Genomic DNA, 21,375 nt, shown 5'->3' with positions numbered 1-21,375 from the left:
CGCTCTACAAGGCAGCGCGAATGGAGGGAGGAGACACAGCATGGCAGTGGCTGCAAACATTCCCTGTGGAAACTGAACGTGATGATGAACCCATGCTATCCCACTGGAGCGCACCACTCCCTTCACTTTCCGGGGGGTGTGTGTGTGAGAGAGAGACATGCATTGCCCCTTTAAGTACACTGACCCCACTCTAAGTACACTGCCTTTTTAAGTAGATCAACAAGTTGGCAGCAGCTGATCCCTCTGTCCTGAGCCCTGTCCTGTTTTCCCCCAACACACACTGTGGAGATGGGGTACAGGAATGGGGGGTGGAAGTGGGGGCAGGGGGAGACCTTGACATCAGCACTCCTCTTCTCCCTGCCCCCCGCAAGCAGGAGGCTCCTGGGCGCAGCTCCAAAGAAGAGGGCAGGAGCAGCACATGGCAGTGTGGGGGAGGGACAGCTGAACTGCCTGGCAACTGAAAGACTGCTGGGTGGCTGCTGCTTAGGGAACTTAGGGGAGCTGAGGGGCCAGGGGCTGCCAGTCCACCCTGGTTCCAAGCCCCTACCAGCTATCTCCAACGGACGGCTCTTTCTGCAAGCAGTGGACAAAGCAGGCGGCTGCCAAACAACTTTAAATGAGCATGTTCTCTAATTGATCAGCAACAAAACATTAACTGGGATGACGTTAAGTGAGGAGTTACTGTACTTCTAATAGGAAGGTCATGCCCACTTGCCCGTAGGGAGCTATCCAGACCCTGTGAGGTGTATGGGCTCTTGACTCCTTTCCAGTGGCAAAGTTTGTGCTGTTTTCTCTTTAGGTGAAGAGCTAATGAAGATCAGTGAAGAGGATGAGCAGGGCTGGTGCAAAGGCCAGCTTCACACTGGCCAGGTTGGACTCTATCCTGCTAACTATGTCAAGAGGGTGGGATCATGATTGCTACTCTCATCCTGAGGTGTGTGTGTGTCACATGTATATCAGCATCTCCTGCAGAAGTCACCAGATCACTGCTGGGCCCCTAACCCACATCAACAGCATGTGTAGCAATTTCTGGACTCTGGGGACATTTATTTCTTGTAATCAATGCTTCATTTTAAAATTCTAGAGCTGTAGGGATTTTCTAATAAACAAAGATTGAGTAAAGATTTCTGCTGCCTCTTAGCACTGTAGGAATTGAGGGAGGGGTCTTAATAGCTTGTCCTGGGATGGGATTGGGACATACTGATACCTGGCCAATCTGCTTCTGCTTGTAAAAATCTGAGAGCTTTTGGGACCATGATTGGTTGGTTGAAGGCCGATCAGTTATTCAGCTTCCCTCTTTAGGGAAATTTTGAAGACAAATTGCTGTGAGGAAACCTTAGTGTAGCTTCCTTTTTGGACCCTTTCAGGTTGGCCTAGGTATGGCCCTGAAGTAGTTCTGGTGGTCTTGGCTCCCCTTCTCACAGACTGGCAGAAGTTAAGTGTCCATGGTAATCTGTTCAGATCTGAGGGCAGCTTTCAATACCATTCATCTCTAGATCTTATTGATTGCTCAGTGGACTGCAGCTGGAGTAGTTGGCAGAGCTTGAGTGGCTCTATTCTATTCTTGTTTCTTCCAAAGATCCAGTATGGTAGTGCTGGTTATTGCTCACCTGCCCAAAGGGCTATCCCCTGTGGAGCATCTTGACCATGGGTGGTGGATATCGTAGGCAGACGGAGGTTGTGCCTCCCCAAACAGCCTAGCGTGGCCCTGCCCATGCTCCACCCCCAGGCCAGGCCCCCATCTGCAGTTTTTAGTCCTCTGCCCTGGGCCAGGCTGACTGGGGCTAGCTGGCTTGCCTCCCTCAGGTACTCAAGACGGCTGGGGCTGCATTGCGGGCCCAGTGCACCGGGGCGCTTCGACTGCAGTGAGGGTGCTCTGGGCTCCTGTGGGGTAGGTGGGGCGCCCATGATCTTGAGGTTCAATTAAGTTTCCCATCCTAGTCAATATTTATGCCAGACAGCGGGGGGAGATGCTGAAGTGTCAGAAAACATGTCCAGGGTGTCATCGGACCAAGGACGGTGCACTATCTGGGAAGTGGATGATATACCTTTTTGGAGCCTCCAGACAAGATGAAGTTGACATAGTGGAGAGGAGGCTTGGTGTCTACCCCACTCAGGTTCGTGGCACTTTTGGTTTGTAGTGGGTTTTTGGATCCTTGATAACTGTAGCTCAAACTACCTCTTCCTTCTGTCTGTAAAGGCACTTATGAGCACTTCTCACACATCTGAAACCCTCTCTCCCCCATCCTTCAGGCCCTTGACTTGCAGACTGGACGACTGTATTGCACTCTACATGGGGTGCAGTGCTTGCAGACCATTTAGAAGCAATATATGGTATAGAATGCGCCTACCTGCTTCACAACAGAAGCTACCTTACTCCAGTTCCACTAGCTTCCCAACTATTTCCAGGTGCCATTCAGTGATGGTGATCTGTAAAGCTTTTTATGCCCTGGGTCGTCTCTCCATCTTTATATTCCACTGGGGCAACTGAGGTAGGGGGAGGGGTGGTGGTGTCTGAAGTTCATGGTGCTGGCATTCAAATGTCATGTGGATAGCCTAGGGTCCTCAGTTCTGGCTTACATGTGACATACAGAATGGCCGTAGAAGCCCAAATAAATGTAACAGAAAGGAGACATATGAAGTGCAAAACTAAAGGTGAGATTGGAATTAATTTTTCATTGTAAGATTTCAGTCCTGGGCAAGTGAATTATCACTGAGATACAGAGGTAAAATTGCAAAAACAGCACTTAGAATTTCACCTAGGAAGGTAACTGCACTTACACACATGAGGTCCTTGGCCCAGGGTTGAGAAGATACCTGCCATAGAGTCAGAATAACTGACAAACTTGGGCCAAACATGAGAGAGAGAACTGGAACCCAGGAGAGATGTCTTTTGGTAACCCAGATGTTATACAGGCCAACAAAAAAGTTCCAAAGCCTTAAACTTGAAAAAGAGCAATAAGACATTCAGAGGAGAACCAACACCCAGATTCACTCCTTTAACTGTAGAGATAAAAAGCAGGCAGACTCAAAACTCTGAACTGACCCCAAGGAGTTCCAAGAACACAAGTAGTAAAATGTCTGCCGTGATGGCAGAAGGCAAATTCTTCGTCAAATTAGATGCAATGGCAGGGTTTGGCAGATGGCCCTGGCCACAAAGCTTTGATATTTGCCTGCCTCATGAGGTTGCCTTTTGGGCTATACTTGGCACCAGGAAGTATTTATCTGCACAATGTGCCAGGTTCAGGAAGGTGTCTCAGGAGTGAAAATGTACATTGATGCCATCATAATCTGGGGCAGCTCCACTCCTGAACTTCGGGAACAACTCTAGAGGGGACTGGAAATCATAAGAAGAAACAATCTTCAAGTGAATGAGGCTTAAGTGTCCATTTTAAGTTACTGAAAGTGAGCAGACCTGTAAGATTCAAGTACTTGTGAATATGCAGAGACCCAAAGATAAAAGAATTCTGAGACTGCAACGCATGTTTATTTAGATCAGTAAGCTTGTACCTACCTATGCAGCTCAAACAACTCCCAGTAAAATCGCTTCACAGATAAACCGAATAGATTTGGATGGCAGAGTGGGTCAGAATTCAAGCGTAGCATTTACTGACTATAGCACTACTGCAGCAATACTTTGACTCACGGGAAGAGTCTCTAAAGAGGTTTCAAAAAGAGTAGGACTGACGGCTCCCTACGAGCATGACTGGCAGAAAATGTCCAACTGAAAAGATGCTAGGCCTTGCCTATCACTATACAGTTTGACTAGAGAGAGTTATGAATCCTCAAGCTGAAATGAACCATAAACTACTGATTATGGCCTACAAAAGGACATGGAGAAGTGTAACCAAGGATGCAGCCATTCCTTTATCATGATCTTGAAGTTCCAGCTAGGGCATTGCTCCCTTCACTGACCCACAGCCAGATGACCTAGAACAAATAGTGATAGTACACATGAACATGAGATGAGCTAGAGGGAAAACAGGCCAAGGATAAAATCCTACAAACAATAAATTATATGTAATAAATGGGGAAATCTAGTCTTCCCACCTATATATTCCTAACTTATATATGAGTTTTCATAACCATTTGCAGAAAAGGACAAATACGCCTACCCCTAGTGACAAGGAAATATTGGGAAGAACATAGGAAGGGTAATTTAGAATGACAGTCCACAATTCTCCTTTTTAAAAAGTGGTGAATGTATGTGAAAGATGGTGGGAAGTACAGAGAAGCAAAGCAGAAATAATCTGTGATACAGAAAGAACAACTTGCACCTCCAGAGGACAAAGTCTGAAAAGGTTTTGTTTGTCCTGAGAAAACATGATAGCCTGATCATAATGGACTGTTTGCAACTTTTCAGAAATATCAAAACTTAAATACACCACAGCTTGTGTGACCAGATCCAGAAAATCAAGTTTGCGCACTGGGAATTCTATAAAATGACAAGGACTGTATTACTGGACGAGGGGACCTCACATTAAGAATGGGGAGGTTTTGGACCTTACTGAAATCTGAACTTTGGCATGGCAGAGTATGAGATTCCTATAAACAAATGGATTAATAGAATGGGGAGCCTAAGTAGTGAAGAACTTACTTAAAAACAAACAAACCATACTTAATACATCTGCTGGTGCTTTCCCCATAGTGCAGAACTCTGTACAAAGAGCTGTGTGTGTACTTGTTTACCAGACTGATGCAATTACGGCCTGACAAACTTCTGATGTTGGCAGAGATCTGACAAATCAAGATGAATACAAAACTATAATGGAGCCAAATGCCCTTTGCCATAATTGGTTAATGTGGTTTGGGGCTGTTAAACCAGAAATCATTTTAAGACTCTGTCTGAAACAGATACAGAAACCTGTTGAAAGGTTCACATTTAAATGCTTGGATGATGTTAAACTATAGCCCTGTGTGTGTTATAACTTGTCCCGTTCCTCCACTGAATGGAAAATGAGCTTTAATGTTAAGATTCAATCAGGGAATGTGAAGTTTCCATAGGCCCTGCCCCAATCCACACCACGTGGTCGCACGTGATACTCAAAGAAACACAAAAAGCTAGACAGGAACTAGTTGCAGACACTGAGTTTTTGAATACAGCAAAATTAAACTACAACAGACCCACCCCAGTACTAACTACATTATTTCTTAAATAAATTGTATTTTTCCATTCAAGTGTTTTATATTACCTATGCCCCCAGGCACCACAGTATGTAAGTGCCTGCCACATGAAATCATTAACAATAGCCAAGCCCTTCTGGGAGAGCCTACCTTGAGTTAGCAGTGAAAGCTTCTGTATTCCTGGAAGGGGAAACCTGTGCTTGGCTAGCCTGGCTGGTATAGGAGGACCTGCGAGCCTGCTTGGAGGAAGTAGTTGAAGAGGGAATGAGGGTGATCATATGTCTCTTTCAATAGCTCCACAATAAAGCAGCAGCTGACTTGGCTACCATCTGAGCTGCTCCACCTATTACTGTGGCCCATGCAGCAGCCACATAGTCTCTGGGGTGAGAGTTGTTACTGTGGAACCCAGAACCAGCTGGGAAAACTGTTTCCATCTGTGGTTGGGGGTTGACGGGGTAATCAACATACGCCAACCACCCTATGGCTAATGTATTGTGCCCAGGTCCTTCAGAGAGCTTGGTGCTGTTTCTTGTTGCAGACGGTTTAAATTTACAACCTCCCCATCTCTTTTCCCCACACTTTGTGTACTTGTGTTTTTGAAGATATGTTGAAGTTGATGAGCAGCAGATGGGCACTTTCCTGTGGGTCTGTAGCAGCCCCAGCCTATGGAGCACTTGCTGCAGCTGGTTTCTGTGTGGTAGGGTTGCTTGGCACTAGGACTGAAGCACTGCAACAGGTGCAAGTGTGGAAACCTGACCAGTGCCCCAGTGAACTGTTGCAACAAGCCATGTCTGCCCCTCACCCTCTGCATTTCTGCTATTTACTGACCTAGCCCAAGGCCATAGTCACTCAGTGCTGGATGGTGGCTTTCTCCGACTGAAGGTCAGGCTGCATTATTAACTAGGGCTGCCTCAGCTCTGTTGCTCAGACAGTTAGACTCTGCCCATGTGCAGAGGGCAGCAGAAATCAAATGACGCGGTAGCCAGGTTAATGGGCAGAAGCTGTGCAGGTGAAGTTCTTTTTTGCTAATGGCAACAGCACGCCCAGAGCAGGCTGTAACCTGGATGGTGACATGGGCGCCGACTCCACAGGTGCTCCGCGGCTGGAGCACCCACAGGGAAAAATTAGTGGGTGCTCTGCACCCATCAGCAGCCAAGCTTCCCACCCCATCTCACCTCTGCCTCCTCCCCTAAGCGTGCTGCATCCCTGCTTCTCATCCCTGCGCTTGCTGCCACAAAACAGCTGTTTTGCAGTGTAACAAGCTCTGGGAGGGAGGGATGGGGGGAGGAGCGGAAATGCAGCGTGCTCAGGGGAGGAGGCAAGGCCAGGATGGGGATTTGGGGAAGGGGTTGGAATGGGGGCAGGACATGGGCGGGAGGGGACAGGGCAGGGGTGGAGTCGGGGCAGGGGCAGAGGCGGGAGTCAAGCACCCACCGGCGCCAGCAGAAGTTGCCACCTATGGACGGTGATAGGCTGATCAGAGGCACTTCATGGAAGGGACTATACCAAAGCTGGAACTAAACCTGAGGCCTGTACCAGTCGCTTAAGATCAGTGTAACTGGATAGAAAAATCCATGGAGGGAGTGGCGAGTTGGGCAGGGATGAACCAACCCAAAATGGGATCAGAAAGGCAGAGAACAGCAGAAGAATAAACTGACTTAATAAACTAAGGGGGAAAACCTGTAAGCTGGGTTTAAAGACACCTCCCAAAAGATGTAACTAGCGCCTGTGAGCAAAGGAGCAACCCCAAACCTAGTTCAGTGCTGCCATCAGGGTGAAGGCTGGAGGACAGTCACGCAGTGAGACCCTCCACATTTGTACCAGGCCACCCAGGCTCTGCGGGAGAGACCAAGCAGAGGATGAATGGAAACAGTGTATTCAGAACAGAATGAACAGGCACTTGCTGGAGGGAAGGGGACAGTGAGAGGAAATCAGGTAGTTAGCATGATGTGTCTTTAACAGACAGGTCTCTGGTCTAAGCAATGTCTCTAATGAGATTTTCCTGGCCAAATTTCACGACTGTTAGCCTTCTTGACCTCCTTGCTGTTTTCACTGCCATCAACTGCATCCTCTTTCAACTTTGGCTGGCCTCTACCAATTGTCCCCCTACCTCTGCTTGCCTCACTGGGCCACCCTTTTCCCCACAGCATCTCTCACTGGGTTTGCAGATTCATGTCTCCCTCTATCCAAGCCTGCATTTCAGCCTGTTTTGCACTCAACTCAATAGGGTTAGAACCGAGCTCCCGCTCTTTCCCTTTTCCACTAGCAACATTCCTATCCCATCATTCTCCTTGTCACTTGGGCCTATAAACTGCCCTCTTCAATAGCTATCTCTCCCTGCACATCTAGGCTGTATCCAAAATCTGCGGCTCCTTCCTCCAAGATCTCGCTGTATCCCACTCCTTGAAACTCTTATTCCAGCCCTTGTCATCTCCCACCTTGATGAGTGTAACTCCTTCCTTGCTGGATTCTCTGCCAGCCCCCGTACAGAACACTGCCACCAAAATAATGTTCCTTGCCTGTTGCTCTGTCCATAACATTTCCCCTGGTTTGACTCCTTCTGGCTCCCCCTCCTATACCACAGCAAACTCAAACTAGGTCTTGGACAATTCTATCCCTTCCTACCTATCTGCAGTTGCCCCTAATCTCAACACCCTGTTTACCTGCTATGGAACACCCATAGATCTGTGAGGCTACTCTTCTCTCCATTCAAATCCCTCCTAAAGACCCACTTCTATACTGATGCTTGGAAGAAACTAAAGGGCTAATGATGGCATGTAGTTGGGGATAACATTTAAAAAAAAAAGTTAAGTTTGTTATTAAAACAGTTGTACTTAATGTGGCCATTTACTGCTTTCACCTCTTTAGCTGTACGTTACACTCCTACCCCCTAATGCCTGCCCAGCCTTTGGGCTGGGGACCCTGCCTTCTTCCTTTTTTGGAAAGTGCCTCACACACTGTGGCTGCTACTAGAAACTGGGGTGGGGGGTAGATCTGGAGAACTTGGAAGGATGGGGTAGGGAAGGTCAGACAGATCTCTTGCCACTACTAAAAGATTTGGAAGTTTTGAGTTTGAAGAGAGATGGTGGTGCTGTGGTTAGGCCACTGGACAGATGCTCAGGAGATCTGGGTTCCATCTCTGGCTCTGCCACAGTGTATGCAACCTTGATCAAGTTACTTATTCCCTGTGTTGTAGTGCCCTATCTGTACACAGAGATCACTTTACTTCCTGAGCTCCTGGGGGGAGGGGTATTGTGAAGCTCAAATACTAGGATGAGGAGGACCACTGAAGTGCTAGGCAGCCATATTGCTCTGGAGCTGAGATACAGGCTATAGGAATCGAGTATCCGTTCTGTTTCAAGGAAAGAATCTCTCTACCTGCTTTCACAACCGTCCTCTCCCCTCTAAGGCAGTTCATTTGATTTTGGCCTATTCCTCCAGTTCTGCAATTGAAACCCCTGAAGGTTGATACAAAAATTGTATTTAAAACACTAAGTTTCTCAAGGTCTTGTGAAACTCTGCTGCTCAGAATTCATAGCCCAAACAGGAACTGGTCTAGGGCTGCAGGCAGGAGTGCAGAGCCCAGCCAGCCTCTCCTGCAGCTCAGACGGGCCTTTCTCCCCAAAGTCCAGTCAACTTCTCTTCAAGGAGCATGAAACCATTGCTTGAGTCCAGGTGTTTGACAGGGCCAGTTCCTTTGTTGGCTGTTGGCACTGCCCTGGCTCTGCTCACTGTTTGCTTCCTTGGAGCGACTTACCCAAGTGGATTGTCCCAACTCTGGTCCCTGTGCTGCCCACAACTCTCCTGAATGCAGCTCCAAGAAGATTCGCACAAGGCCCTGGAGGATAGTGACATAGTGATTGGAAACGAGCATGTTGCTTTCAAAGAGATGATCATGAAGAGATGGGAAAAGGCCTGGCTCCTCACTCACATCTGCCAAGATGGCCAGCTCTAGCACCAAGCCCCAACTTCTGTGCTGCCTGGAGTCTCTAAAGAACCACGTGGAAAGGCCAAAGATCTTCTCTGCCCTGCGGATCACCCTTCGAACAGACTCTGCAGGGAGCCACTGCTTTCCTCTGTTCTTCACACACATTAGGGCACTGCCTGCAGGCTCAACCCCAGAAGAGGACATCAGGGCAGCTCGACACTCAGCGCAGGTGAGGAGTGGCAGGAGTTTCCGTACCACAAAGCGGGAAACATAGGTAGTTGTGTCTTCCTCTAACTGTGAAAGGAGGGATGGAGATAAGTCTATGGCACTGGTATCCTGCCTGGAACCTGGGCACCAATGATCCAGCCAGACTTGCCCCTTTCCCAGTGGCCAGGAGGCCTGAAGCTGGAGGCTGGCCCGTCTGCTCAAGGACACATCCAGCAAATTGGGTGTATTGCATCCCAGCGCAGCAAGACCCTTGCACAGGACATGTCTGTATGCGGACTGGAAAGCCTGTGCTGTGGTAGCCCCTCTCTCCTCACAACCCTGCCGAATGGCTCCCCAGCACCATTCCAACGGGTCCAGGCTCCACCAGCCAGTGAGCAAATATGGCACAGTCCTGTCCTCTCCCTCCAGATAAGTTTTTGCCATCCACTGCAAGCTGCGCAGGTTTACCAGGAAGCCCAGAAAGCCCCAGCGATGCCTGCTCAGCCCTAGCAGCTCCCCAGTGCCATCATGCAGCTTGCGCAGCAGATTCTCATACTCATTGCAGAGGTTATTGAGGGAGTCATAACTGGCAAGGGACAGTGGCGCTTTGGGCCCTTTACTGTGGACGCTCCGACTGCTGCACACATCAAACACTGCACTGAGCAGGGTGATAAAGTGTGAAGTGGTTTCATGCCCCAGGAACTGGGACAAGCCTAGGCTGGCTGCAAAGTGCAGTGCCTGGGCCGTGCTCTCACTGAACAGCTGTGCAGCACCGTTCCCCCACACCCGCTGCCCCGATACGCTGACCCCACTAAACTTGTGGGCAGCCTGGAGCACCTCCTGCTCCTGCAGAACCCCAAGGCGCAGGATGTAGTCCCAGCAGATGGCCTTGCTGCAAACCTGGAGGCTGACGTATGCCTGCAGCGTGTTGTGAACCAGCGTGAGCAGGTGGCAGGGGTCAAAGAAATATGCGACTTCCAGTGCAGGATTGGCAGGGTGGAAAAACGTGGACTTCACAGAGACTCCATCCACCAGCACTCCCAGCCGCCTGGCTGTGTCCACATTGGGGGCTGTGGCATCTGAAGTAACAGAGACCACCTGCAGGCCAATGCTGTACAGTTTGAGGATACAGTGACGCAGGAGCTGGGACTGCACGTCACCAGTGAGTGTGGCAAGGAGGAAATAGCCAAGAGGAGCTATCCAATGCCCCTGGAATCCTACTGCCACAAGCATGAGGGCTTCTCCTGCCGCTGGCACCTCATCTGCATCATAATTCCCAGCACCAAAGTCCACTAGCCCCTGCATGCTGTTGGTGTGCTGGTCATACTGGATTCTCCTCTCCAATGACATCGCACCAATGAGCAGAGAACAGGATTGGAAGTCTCCATCCCCTGCCTGTGATCTCTCTGCCAGTACACTAAAGACTTGCTGGCTGAACCCTGGCCTGTAATCTGGGTTTGAGAGCCACCTGCAATAGAGAACATAGAGGAAGGTTACCTGGGAGGGAAGCTGCAAAAGCACCATACTGGGATAGGAATAGGACGTTCATTGGCAAGTAACAGAACTTTCAGAGAATACAAAAGGTGAGGATGCAGCCACACACCTGGATGGGATTCTTCCCATGGGATCTGTGGGGGAAGAGACAAGCTGGTGTCTAAGATAAATTCCCCCTCCCTTGTCACCCCCACTGAGGACAGGAGAAGCAGAGGCAGCCTGAGGCTAAGCTCCCTTCCGTCTCTCTCTGGTATTCAGACAACAGGCATGCTCCTCTCTCTCATTAAGCCTCTTTCAGTTAACCCTCCTTGGGCTCACCTCATCTCTCCTGTCCTCTAATCCCCAGAACTGTCTTTCTGGTTTGTTTGCCCTTTTTTCTTCCCATTCTCTTCTCGGGTGTGGAGCTGAGAGCTGCACTTAGTGTTCTGGCTGCCCCAGGGCTAGGGAGAGCAGCACTGTTACTACTTTAGTATTACATGCCATTTGCCTAGAGACACATCTGAATGCTACTGCACAGCACCCCAAACTTATTATCCCCACCCCATTGGTTCTTCAGACTAGTCACCCCTCCCCCACTTCACACCTGTGTCCTCTTGCCTCTCTGGGTGTAAGGGTATCTCAGACTGATGCATCTTTGTGTCTTCAGCTCTCGCTGTCCCAGCCTCTTCAGCTGTTTCCTCTCCCCGTTTCCTATGTGTCTGCATCAGGCTTGTCAGTAAATCTGATACCACTCCAGCCTCTAGATGATTAATGAAAACACTGGCTAGAAAGCCTGGCTCTGATCCCTGCTGTTTCCCCTCTTTGCTCCCCTCACCACTTTGTGATTCTCCATTAATCCCTGTGCAAAGCCGCACTGGTCCCTCTCTCCCTCTCTTGTGGCTCATTAACGGCACTGGAGGCTGACAATCCCTCTTCTCATTAAGCCCTGTGTCTGCCTGTTATTGGCCACATCACCCAGATGTTTACATATCAGCTCCCTGATCCTCAGCCTAGGGCAGGGGTGGGCAAACTATGGCCTGGGGACCGCATCCAGCCCTCCAGATGTTTTAATCTGGCCCTCAAGCTCCCGCTAGGGAGCGGGTTCCAGGGCTTGCCTTGCTCCAGCCAGGGAGCAGGGTCAGGAGCTTGCCTCGCTCCACACAGCTCCCAGAAGCAGCAGCATGTCCCCCTCCGGCTCCTACACATGGGGCAGCCAGAAGGCTCTACATGGTGTCTGCGCTGACCCTGCAGCTCCCATTGGCCAGGAATCATGGCCAATGGGAGCTGCAGGGATGGTGCCTGCAGATGGGGCAGTGCACAGAGCTGCCTGGCTGCGCCTCCATGTAGGAGCCGGAGAGGGAACATGCCACTGCTTCTGGGAGCTGCTTGAGTTAAGTGCCCCCCAGAGCCTGCACTCCCGCCCCCCTTCCATGCCCCAACCCCTTGCCCCACCCCTGATCCCCTTCCCGTCCTCCAAACCCCTCGGTCTCAGCCCGGAGCACCCTCCTGCACCCCCAACCCCTCATCCCCAGAGCCTCCTCCTGCACCCTGAACTCCTCTTTTCTGGCCCCATCCCAAAGCCCGTATCCCCAGCTGGATCCCTCACCCACTTCTGCATTCCAACCCCCAATTTCGTGAGCATTCATGACCCACCATACAATTTCCATACCCAAATGTGGCCCTTGGGCCAAAAGTTTGCCCACCCCTGGCCTAGGGCCAATGTCTAAGTAGCTGGCTGGCAGGTTCCTGCTTCTCCCTTCTTGTCCCTCTTGGACACTAAAACAGTGGTCCTCTGGCCTCCAGCCCTGTTCCCTGGAATAGGTGAAGGTTGCTCTCATAGCTCCTGCACTTTCTTCTCTTGATTTTGTACATGTTGCCTAGTGCTGTAAGTTTGGCTTGATCTGCCACACTCTCCCATGAGGCCTGAAAGAGATTCCAGGCCCCTCTGCAAGACAGCAGGGTCCAATTCCAAAACATGGCCTCTTGTAGCTGGGCTGGGAGGTGCTGGGACCTCGCTTGCTCAACAGAGTCTCGTAATTACATCTTCCTAGCCTGCTCTGTGGATTAGAGACAGGGCTCAAGAACGAGACTCTGTAGGCCTGTGCCCAGTGCTGGTGGAGATTTCCTAATAGCATTTGTCCAGCAGTGGAGGGAATGATGCATGTAGGAGAGACGCACACGTGCAAGGTGGTGGGTTCTGGCAGCTGGAAAGTCCTCGCCACACACTCGTAGGCCTTGGGTGAGAACAGATGAAGTGAGACGGCGAAGTTGCGCATGGTGGCCGGGTAGCTCCCACGCTGGGTTCCTTCATAGCGCAAGTCAAGCTGCAAGTCTGCTAGAGCAAAGAGATGGGTATTGGGAATGGGGCAGAGAGTAGGGTGAAAGCTGCCTGGGCTGGGGCTTATTTTGTGAGAAAGATCTGCAGAGAGTAGGTACCCTTCTCTACTGCAGTTTGTGGCAGAAAGCAGGCATGAGGCCCTTTCCTTGGGGTATACTCAGGGCTCTAGTAGGTACAAGGCCCTAAAGCTCAAAAGGGATGTGGGGCAAAGTGGGTACAACACCCCCTCCTCTGGGTTTGCTGCCATCGATGGGGGAGGAACACCATTTAACTGTCTCTAGGAGAAGAAATGCACTGTTCACAGGCCGGGAGCAGCTTGTACTCCCCAAGGCCAGAGCCAGGTCTCACCCCCTTCACTGTGCTGACTCCCATGTCAGGCTGAGGCTCTGGGGCAGGACAAGTCTTGTTATTTAACACATGGTCTCTGAAAGGGCAGCGAGGTCAGTATTCCCAACCCCTCAGTTCCCATCCCCCTTGTGTACCAGTAAACTGGGCTCTCAGCATGTGCTCCTTGTCCTCAAGGAGGAGGTGTTGCTCCCGCAGGCCCTCCAAAACACTCCGCAGCTCCAGCCGATAGTAGGTGAGGCGCCGCTGGGCTGCATCCTGTGCCCGCTCGCTCCCTAGCACCGGGCTTGGGGGGAGAGGGGATTTTGTTCTGCCCTCCGTCAGGCTGTACTGGTGCTCAACGTGGATGAGCTCCACCTGCAGGGACACGGAGGAGCTTCAGTCACCCTTCCAATGACCTACCTATCCTATATTCTTGCTGGCCTAGCTCCTGGCCCTCCCTCCCCAGCCACTGTGAGAGCCAAGGACATTTTCACACAGTGTGATAAGTTAATTTTTAAAGCCATCAGCGTTGGCCACCTGGTCTTCTCCCCTCCCCAGCTTCCTGTCAGAGGCCAGCCTGAGTGCTGAGATCTATGAAGCCTGAGAGGCAGGAATCATTCCTGTTACTGCCGACTGCACCTCAGTCATACAAAGCTACTCCCAGCCTCCTGCATTACAGGCAATTAAGTACTGTCTTAACTGTAGGCCCCAGGGGATGGGTGCTCTGGGCTTTTGGCATCAAACCTGGCCCTGGGTGCCCCTGGCATTTCTACTTACCACTTTAGATTGAGCTGGAGAGACATCTGCTGGTGAAATAGTCTCACTAGCGCCTACTGATGGTATATTGGCACCCATAGCTTTAAGGGATCTGGGTGGACGTTGCCCTCTGGGTGATTTCTGTGTGGAGCAGAAGTTCAGATCATTCAAGCAGCACTAAGTTCGTGACTAATAAATGTGTGACCCATGTGCAGGGAATAGGGACTCTCAGGGTACATAGTGTCAAGGGTACATAGACCTTGAGTGGCACAGGCAGGAGCAACAGCCTCGGAAGACTCAGCCATTGGGGAGGCCAGTGCAGATGAGGGACTCAGCCAACAGGGCCACAACCCCAGTGCTATTAATAATACTCTGCACTGCCTGGAACATATTAATTCAGCCTCCCAGCCCCCTGGAGATATTTATTACCCCCATTTTACAAACAGAGAAACTCAGGCTCAGAGAGGGAACGTTACTTGCCCAAGGGATCCCACACTGAGTGACTGGCAGAGCTTGGAACAGATCCCATAGGTCCGGACTCACCTAGTCCTCTCCTTCAGTCACAGAACCATCCTCCCTCCTTTACCCTGTAAATTCCGTCAGCTGCCCTGGCCCAGGTTTTGGCTACACCTAAAGAGTGATGTAGAAACTCCAGAGGGCTGTGAGCTGCTGGAAGGACAGGAGCAGTGCTGAAGAGGCTTCTGCCTGCCAGCAGGGCTAAGAATAGTTAATAAGGAGACCAGAAATGATTGGTTGATCACCCAGTCATCCCCCTCCACAATCGTCCATTCTCCCCACAAACATCGGCCATAGCCTGTTCTAGGATCTTTACAGCGTTGAGCCCCTGCTCCCTGATCTGCTGATCATTCCCCTAACAGTCAGCCTAAAACTTACACACAGACACAAACTCTCCTTAAATGAAACAACAGCCTGAAGCTAGAATAAGACACTAGAGAGGCTCAGAGGCTGCTCCTGCCTCCAGCTAATCTCCTTCCAACAGTACATAAACCTCTCCCTTGTGGCTTTCTTCCTCCAATGCTCTTAGCAGCTTTGTTGCCATTCTCTGTTTTCTTTCTCTTCCCTAAACTGTACTGGCTTTTTCCAGGGGCAGTTGCTCCAGGGCTATAGAGAGCAGTGGCATGTCAAGAGTTATCCACTCACTCTGCTTAGCTGGAGAAAATCCTCTGGCTTCTGTGTTTTTCCTTTTCCTCCTCTTCTCATTGTATGGTCATGCTTGCTCTCTCCCTCTTCTATCACTGCAGCCAGATTCTGGCCTGGCTGGGGGCTGAAGTCCCCCACCCCAGGGGGTCATTTACTGAGTTCCATCCTGTGCTTGGTGCTGTACAAACAGGAAGGAGACAAGCCCTGCCCACACAAGCTCATAGTAACTCAGTCTTTGATTAATACAGTTGGGACCCAGAGAAGCCATACAGTGAAGGTACAAACTATGGGCAGTGCTGGATTCGTGTAACTATGGCTCAAGTATTCTCTAGAGGCACCTGGGCGGAGAAGTTGAAAGGAGCCGGGACCACAAGAGTCCCTTCAAAGGAAGGGAACACCACTGATGTGCAAACCTATGTGAGAGAAATTATACTAATGAATTTTCTTGGGCTGGGCACCAGTGTTCATAGGGTACCACCAAGACTAGCTGCATCAGAGTCAGAAATGGAGCTGGCCCTCTCCTCACCAGTGGACCAGCAGAGCTGGGGCTAGGAAACTTAGTAAGGCTAATCCCAGAAAAAGGATTTGTCCACATGCAAGGACTCCTAGGAAATCTCCAGTGACTGCAAAAATGCTGGCTGAAGACCAGCAAGTGGGGTAGCCTCTCAGAGCAGAGAGCCCCACACACAGCCACCTGGAGCTCTGAGTGGATAACTTGGGGAAACCACCTAGCTAGCTACTGCATTGACATGTTCTAGGCAGCTAAGCCATTCAGGTTTGGGTTTGAGAGGTTTCATTACTGACTCGCTCATTTTAATGCACTATTCCTGTTTCTAGCAATTCTGTGACACCCATGGGCTGGAACCACCTACACCAAAAGACAACAAGATCTAGACATGGAGCAGAACTGTTTTTATCCCTGATGTGACACTAATTTGCTGGGCGGACTTGGCTAACAGAGACTTCCTGTCTCTGCACCTTCAGTTTTCCAGCTGTAGGATGGGTTGATGCTGGCCCCTCTCCCGGGGGCTGTGAGGGCTAGTTACCATTTGTAAAGTGCTTTGAAGATACAAAGTGCAAGGCTTGAATTAATATTGTTTCTGTCCCCACAGTCCCAGGATAGACCCCCTTGGGCACTACCCATTCCATACTGTTCCCCATGGGGAGTTGCTTCTTACCGAGGTGTTTTTCGCTGTTCACTGAATCCACAGTAGCCCCTTTCCTGTGTATCCCCTCTGACTCCTTGTTCAGTAATGGCACAAGAGGCCAGTAGCTCTAGTTGGCAGTTTATGTCTCCAATCAGCACAGGAAGTCTGGTTACTGGCCATTTCCTGAATTTTCCTTTCTCAACACCCTGATTCTCAGCCCAGTGTACACTTTTGCCTACTGGGTTCCTGCTTCTCCCTGTCCAACCCTATCAGGAATAAATGTTGTTTGTCCCAGGCAGCCCGCCCCCACTCACTGGAACACATGAAGGTAATCCTTGGAGAGTCTCCATTTTTCTCTCTTGGGCCAGGCCCTGTAAATACGGGGTAGATTCCATCCCCATTGCTCCACTTCCACCTTTGCTCTTGGCCTCTGAAACTGTTGGCTCCGATTATTTCCCTACTTCCTGCACAGGATTCTTGGATTTCCTCTTTAAATTGGAACCTCAGCTCAAACACCTGTTTACAGCAGGACCTTTTATGCTGGGAAATGCCCCCAACCACACAGCAAGCGTCAAGAACAAACTTGGTCACATTTCACTTGTTTTCCCTCATGTAATGGATGCTCTTTGAGGCCATTGCTTCCTGAGCAGGGCTGGGAAACAGCAAGGAGAACTGAGATTGGGAGGCTAGAACTGGCTCCTGATCCGCTTTAAGAGCAGTTCAGAAAGGGGTGGGGCTCTAAACACAGAGCAGGGGCAGAAGCCAGATGCAAGGCAGGACCTGGAAGTCAGGGGGTGAGGGACAAGCCGCCAGGTTGGAGCTCAGAAACCTGGCATCAAGGGACTGATCATCTGACCAGGCTGAGATGTGAAAGAAACAACTGCAGGAAACAGAGAACTGCCCAATACTTATGTGACAGCAGTCACTTCCAGAGAAAAGTCACAGGCAGGAGATCTTTCCTCCACCAGTAAAGGAAACAAAAAAGCTGAATATGCCTACTGCCAGTGATTCACTATTCTTGCTGCTTTCAGGGAAACCTGTAGATAGGATCAGAAGGTATCATCCTGAGCAGAGAAACTTTGTCAAGAGCTGGGCCATCAACAGGGACAGGAACACTTGCGAGGAACTTGATGGAGAGAGACTGACGAAGTTGTTCCTGTTGCAGCACAGCCCATGTGACAGCACAATAAATCTAGGCTAGCCAAAGAGATTCAAGCCTGTAGTGCAGGGGTTGGCAAACTTTTTGGCCAGAGGGCCACATCTGGGTGGGGAAATTAATTGCATGCAGGGCAATGAATGTAGGGCTGGGGGTGGGGGTTGGAGAGCGGGGGGGAAGTGTGGTGTGCAGGAAGGGGCTCAGGGCAAGGGGTTGGTGCAGAGGAGGGGTTCGGGGCGTACAAGGGGGCTCAGGGAAGGGACTGGGGTGCAGGAGAGGGTGCACAGTGAGGGAGGGGGCTCAGGGCAGGAGGTTGGGGTGCAGGCAGGGTGCAGCAGGGGGTTGAGGTGCAGGCAGGGGGCTCAGGGCACGGAGTTGGGGTGCAGGGTGTAGAAGGGGCTCAGGGTGCGGGCTCCGGCCTGGTGCCGCTTACCTGGAGCGGCTCCAGGGTGGCAATGGCGTGCACTGGATCCAGGGCAGGCTCCCTGCCTGCCTGCCCTGGCCCCGGCGCCACTCCGGGAAGCGGCCAGCACAACGTCCCTGTTTTGAACACCTAGGGACTGCTGGCTAGGTGTTCTTAGTGGGGCAGAGGGGGGGCTCTCAACTCTGGAATTTGCTTCCCCTGTTGGTTTGGCAGAACCTGGATGTGTTGGCCTTCATAACACACTTCTGCTAGGTTTTTGATCCAAGGGCTGGGGTATAGAGGTTAACAGTAGATGAAGCCGTCACTGCTGAGAGAGGTCATACCTGTAATGCTAATCTTGTTCAGAGGCCATAGTTTGCATGCTGTGTAAGAGGATACTTCATTGACTTGGTCTTTGATGCTTCCCACACTAAGTTGCAAAATGCCTATTATGTGTGGGCTGCAGAGATAGAGAGTCAAGGGCAGTAGCTCCCTTCTATGCTATCCCTTCTATCTATCTTAAATAACCTCATTATTATAATCTGATCTCTAAACAAAGACCACCTGTGGAACGGAGGAGTCAGTAGGAGTAATGGAACAGAGAGCATCCCCCTCCATCCACTATCATTGATGAATGGCCATGGCAAGAAGGAGAAGGGACACATTGTAATAGTGTGAGGTCAGCCCTCTTGTGCCAGAAGAAAAACAGTCCGAGAAGAAACTCAACAAGATGACATTTTTACTAATGCAGAGATCTGTGAAATGGTTCTCATGTGCTGAGGATGGAAGACTGGTTGGTGCTTCATAAAAAAGGGTAATAAACATCAGTGTCTCAAGCTGCGAGGAGAGTACTGCAAGAAGCTGTTAGGTTTGATCCAGAGCAGATAAGTTCAGTCACAGACCTACACTGGGAGACAGATAATGGTGAGCACAGCCTAGGGGAGGGAATGGATGGAAGGCCAGGTCTGAATTTCCAGTGAGGTATGAGGCTACATATTCAGAGACATCTTTCTCAACATACTTTGTCCTTCTCTAGCCTCATTCAACTGAGGAGCTCCACACGCTTCCTCTGTATCCCCAGCACATAGGGAAGTATCACTTTCCCTGTGTTACATACAGGGAAACCATGCCTCACAGACCTTGCTCAAGGTCCCACAGAAGTCAGCAGCAGGATCTGCAACAGAAGCCAGAAATCCTATCCTTTAATTACACAATCCATCTTTTCTTCATGACATTGCTCAGGGAGGAAACAGTCACACTATATATGGCTTTGGTGCCAGGGCAAGCAGAATAAGTGATACAGTCTCTTACTCTAAAACTGGACAACATCCTGGAAGACTATAGAGGCTGCAGGGAACACTCTTGCCCTCGTGCAAGAGGGCAGATTTGTTGGGAACCTACTAAGGCTTTGCATTTCTGACTTAGTTTACAAATATGAAGGAGAGATGCTGTAGCCACGCACTGCAATCATCAGCAGGATTGAATGTAGGACCATCAGCACCCAAAGCACAAACCCCTATCTTATGAGCTAAAGTAGAAACTCTGTTAACTGGGGGCAATCAGCAGCCTTGAATTGGAGGGACTAGTCCCTGGAATAGCCATGATTTCATTGACACTAAGGCCCACTATGCCAGAGGCTGTCTGGGCAAGGGCTGTTGCTGGATGTTGGTCTGTGAAGGGCTACATGCACATACAGCTCCTCTCTAAGATGGCTGGCTCTGTGATCACCACCAGGCCCTCCCCAGTCCACAGCACCTTAAAGGAGAACACAGATGGGATCACACCAGCCTTCAGCCGCTTCTGCCCTCCATAAAGCTCAAACTCATCCTGGGTGAAGTGCTGCGAGCAGAGGCAGGCTCCAGCACCTGGGATCCACAGCTTCCTGGAGCCAGGCTCAATGCGCTTCACAGCCAACATCCACCTCTTCCTCAGCTCATGGGCTTTGGGGAAGCTGCAGAGAGACAGGTGAACTTCTCAGTCCTGTTATGTTACCATGGGAATGCGTGAGACACGGCACATGACAGACATCATCCCAGTCCCCAGGCCCAGGCCTGCCCCGTGGCACCCCCCCTCCCGTCCATCCTGGTCCCCACGCCCAGGTGTGCCCCGTGGCACCCCCCCTCCCGTCCATCCCGGTCCCCACGCCCAGGCCTGCCCCGTGGCACACACCCCCGTCCATCCCGGTCCCCACGCCCAGGCCTGCCCCGTGGCACACACCCCCGTCCATCCCGGTCCCCACGCCCAGGCGTGCCCCGTGGCACACCCCCATCCATCCCAGTCCCCACGCCCAGGCGTGCCCCGTGGCACACCCCCATCCATCCCGGTCCCCACGCCCAGGCGTGCCCCGTGGCACACCCCCATCCATCCCGGTCCCCACGCCCAGGCCTGCCCCGTGGCACCCCCCTCCTGTCCATCCCGGTCCCCACGCCCAGGCCTGCCCCGTGGCACACACCCCCGTCCATTCCGGTCCCCACGCCCAGGCGTGCCCCGTGGCACACCCCCGTCCATCCCGGTCCCCACGCCCAGGCGTGCCCCGTGGCACACCACCGTCCATCCCGGTCCCCACGCCCAGGCCTGCCCCGTGGCACCCCCCGTCCATCCCGGTCCCCACGCCCAGGCCTGCCCCGTGGCACCCCCCGTCCATCCTGGTCCGCACGCCCAGGCCTGCCCCGTGGCACCCCCCCGTCCCGTCCATCCCGGTCCCCACGCCCAGGCCTGCCCCGTGGCACACCCCCATCCATCCCGGTCCCCACGCCCAGGCGAGCCCCGTGGCACCCCCCGTCCATCCCGGTCCCCACGCCCAGGCGTGCCCCGTGGCACCCCCGTCCATCCCGGTCCCCATGCCCAGGCGTGCCCCGTGGCACCCCCCCGTCCCGTCCATCCCGGTCCCCACGCCCAGGCCTGCCCCATGGCACCCCCGTCCATCCCGGTCCCCATGCCCAGGCCTGCCCCGTGGCACACACCCCCGTCCATCCCGGTCCCCACGCCCAGGCCTGCCCCGTGGCACCCGCCATCCTGCTGGTCATGGAGCCATAGGTACAACTAGGAGGGCAACTAGCCCTAACCCTTCCCGCAGGAGAATAAACCAGACCCCGCCCCCCGGGTACTAGCCCCGCCCACAGGGATACCAGCCCCGGGAAGCCCCGCCCACAGGGATACCAGCCCCTCGCAGCAGCATCAGGGCCCGATCCCGCGCCGACCTGTGGAAGGAGAGACCCCGGGCGCGGTTCTCCCGCGTGTCCCGGTTCGGACAGTTAATGGCGGAGCAGGCCTTGGGCATCGTCCGGCACAGCCCCGGGGGGGCTCTAAATCCGTACGCCGTCCTGACTACTCTGCCCCGGGTGTCATGGCGGC

General features: G+C 51.9%; 2 protein-coding genes across 22 annotated transcripts in view; one reads left to right on the top strand and one right to left on the bottom strand.

Moving 5' to 3' along the window:
- PACSIN3 (protein kinase C and casein kinase substrate in neurons 3) overlaps positions 1-1,122 on the top strand; it is a 38,959-nt gene extending 37,837 nt beyond the window's left edge. For 13 of the 15 annotated variants that reach the window (XM_027832627.3, XM_043550103.1, XM_043550105.1 and 10 more), the window contains one exon: positions 800-1,122. In XM_027832627.3, the coding sequence (XP_027688428.2) occupies positions 800-915 (116 nt within the window). In that variant the 3' untranslated portion in view covers positions 916-1,122. The remainder of the gene's footprint in view (positions 1-799) is intronic. The other 2 variants (XM_037900207.2, XM_027832705.3) reach the window with 1 other exon arrangement.
- Positions 1,123-2,805: 1,683 nt separating this feature from the next.
- On the bottom strand, positions 2,806-21,356 carry LOC102930032 (DNA transposase THAP9). 7 transcript variants are annotated; one of them, XM_043550100.1, is made up of 8 exons: positions 21,222-21,356; positions 19,777-19,972; positions 14,175-14,294; positions 13,553-13,772; positions 12,911-13,067; positions 9,056-10,727; positions 8,882-8,962; positions 2,806-3,930 (listed from the first exon to the last, which is right to left on the bottom strand). In XM_043550100.1, exons 1-8 carry the CDS (start codon positions 21,299-21,301, stop codon positions 3,871-3,873), a joined length of 2,586 nt encoding a protein of 861 aa, XP_043406035.1. In that variant the 5' UTR covers positions 21,302-21,356; the 3' UTR covers positions 2,806-3,870. The 7 variants fall into 7 exon arrangements, 6 of the variants coding, with proteins under 6 accessions (XP_043406035.1, XP_043406034.1, XP_037756121.1 ...); XR_006291933.1 differs by having other exon boundaries at positions 8,503-10,727; XM_043550099.1 differs by having other exon boundaries at positions 2,806-8,962.
- Between the last annotated feature and the right edge of the window lie 19 nt (positions 21,357-21,375).

This window comes from Chelonia mydas, chromosome 6 (assembly GCF_015237465.2).
Source record: "Chelonia mydas isolate rCheMyd1 chromosome 6, rCheMyd1.pri.v2, whole genome shotgun sequence".
NCBI classification, from domain to species: domain Eukaryota; kingdom Metazoa; phylum Chordata; order Testudines; family Cheloniidae; genus Chelonia; species Chelonia mydas.
The sequence above is the reverse complement of the archived record's forward strand: the minus strand, read 5'-3'. Positions and strand labels throughout refer to the sequence as shown.

What these genes read in the sequence shown, in the direction of transcription:
- LOC102930032 (XM_037900193.2), bottom strand. Translation starts at nt 21,301, where the DNA reads ATGCCCAAGGCCTGCTCCGCCATTAACTGTCCGAACCGGGACACGCGG. An exon ending in CTCCAGCTCAATCTAAAGTG is followed by an intron (nt 13,773 to 14,174) that starts GTAAGTAGAAAT and finishes GTGTCCCTGCAG; the next exon opens with GTGGAGCTCATCCACGTTGA. An exon ending in GAACCCACCACCTTGCACGT is followed by an intron (nt 10,728 to 12,910) that starts GTGCGTCTCTCC and finishes TCTCTATTGCAG; the next exon opens with GTGGCTCTCAAACCCAGATT.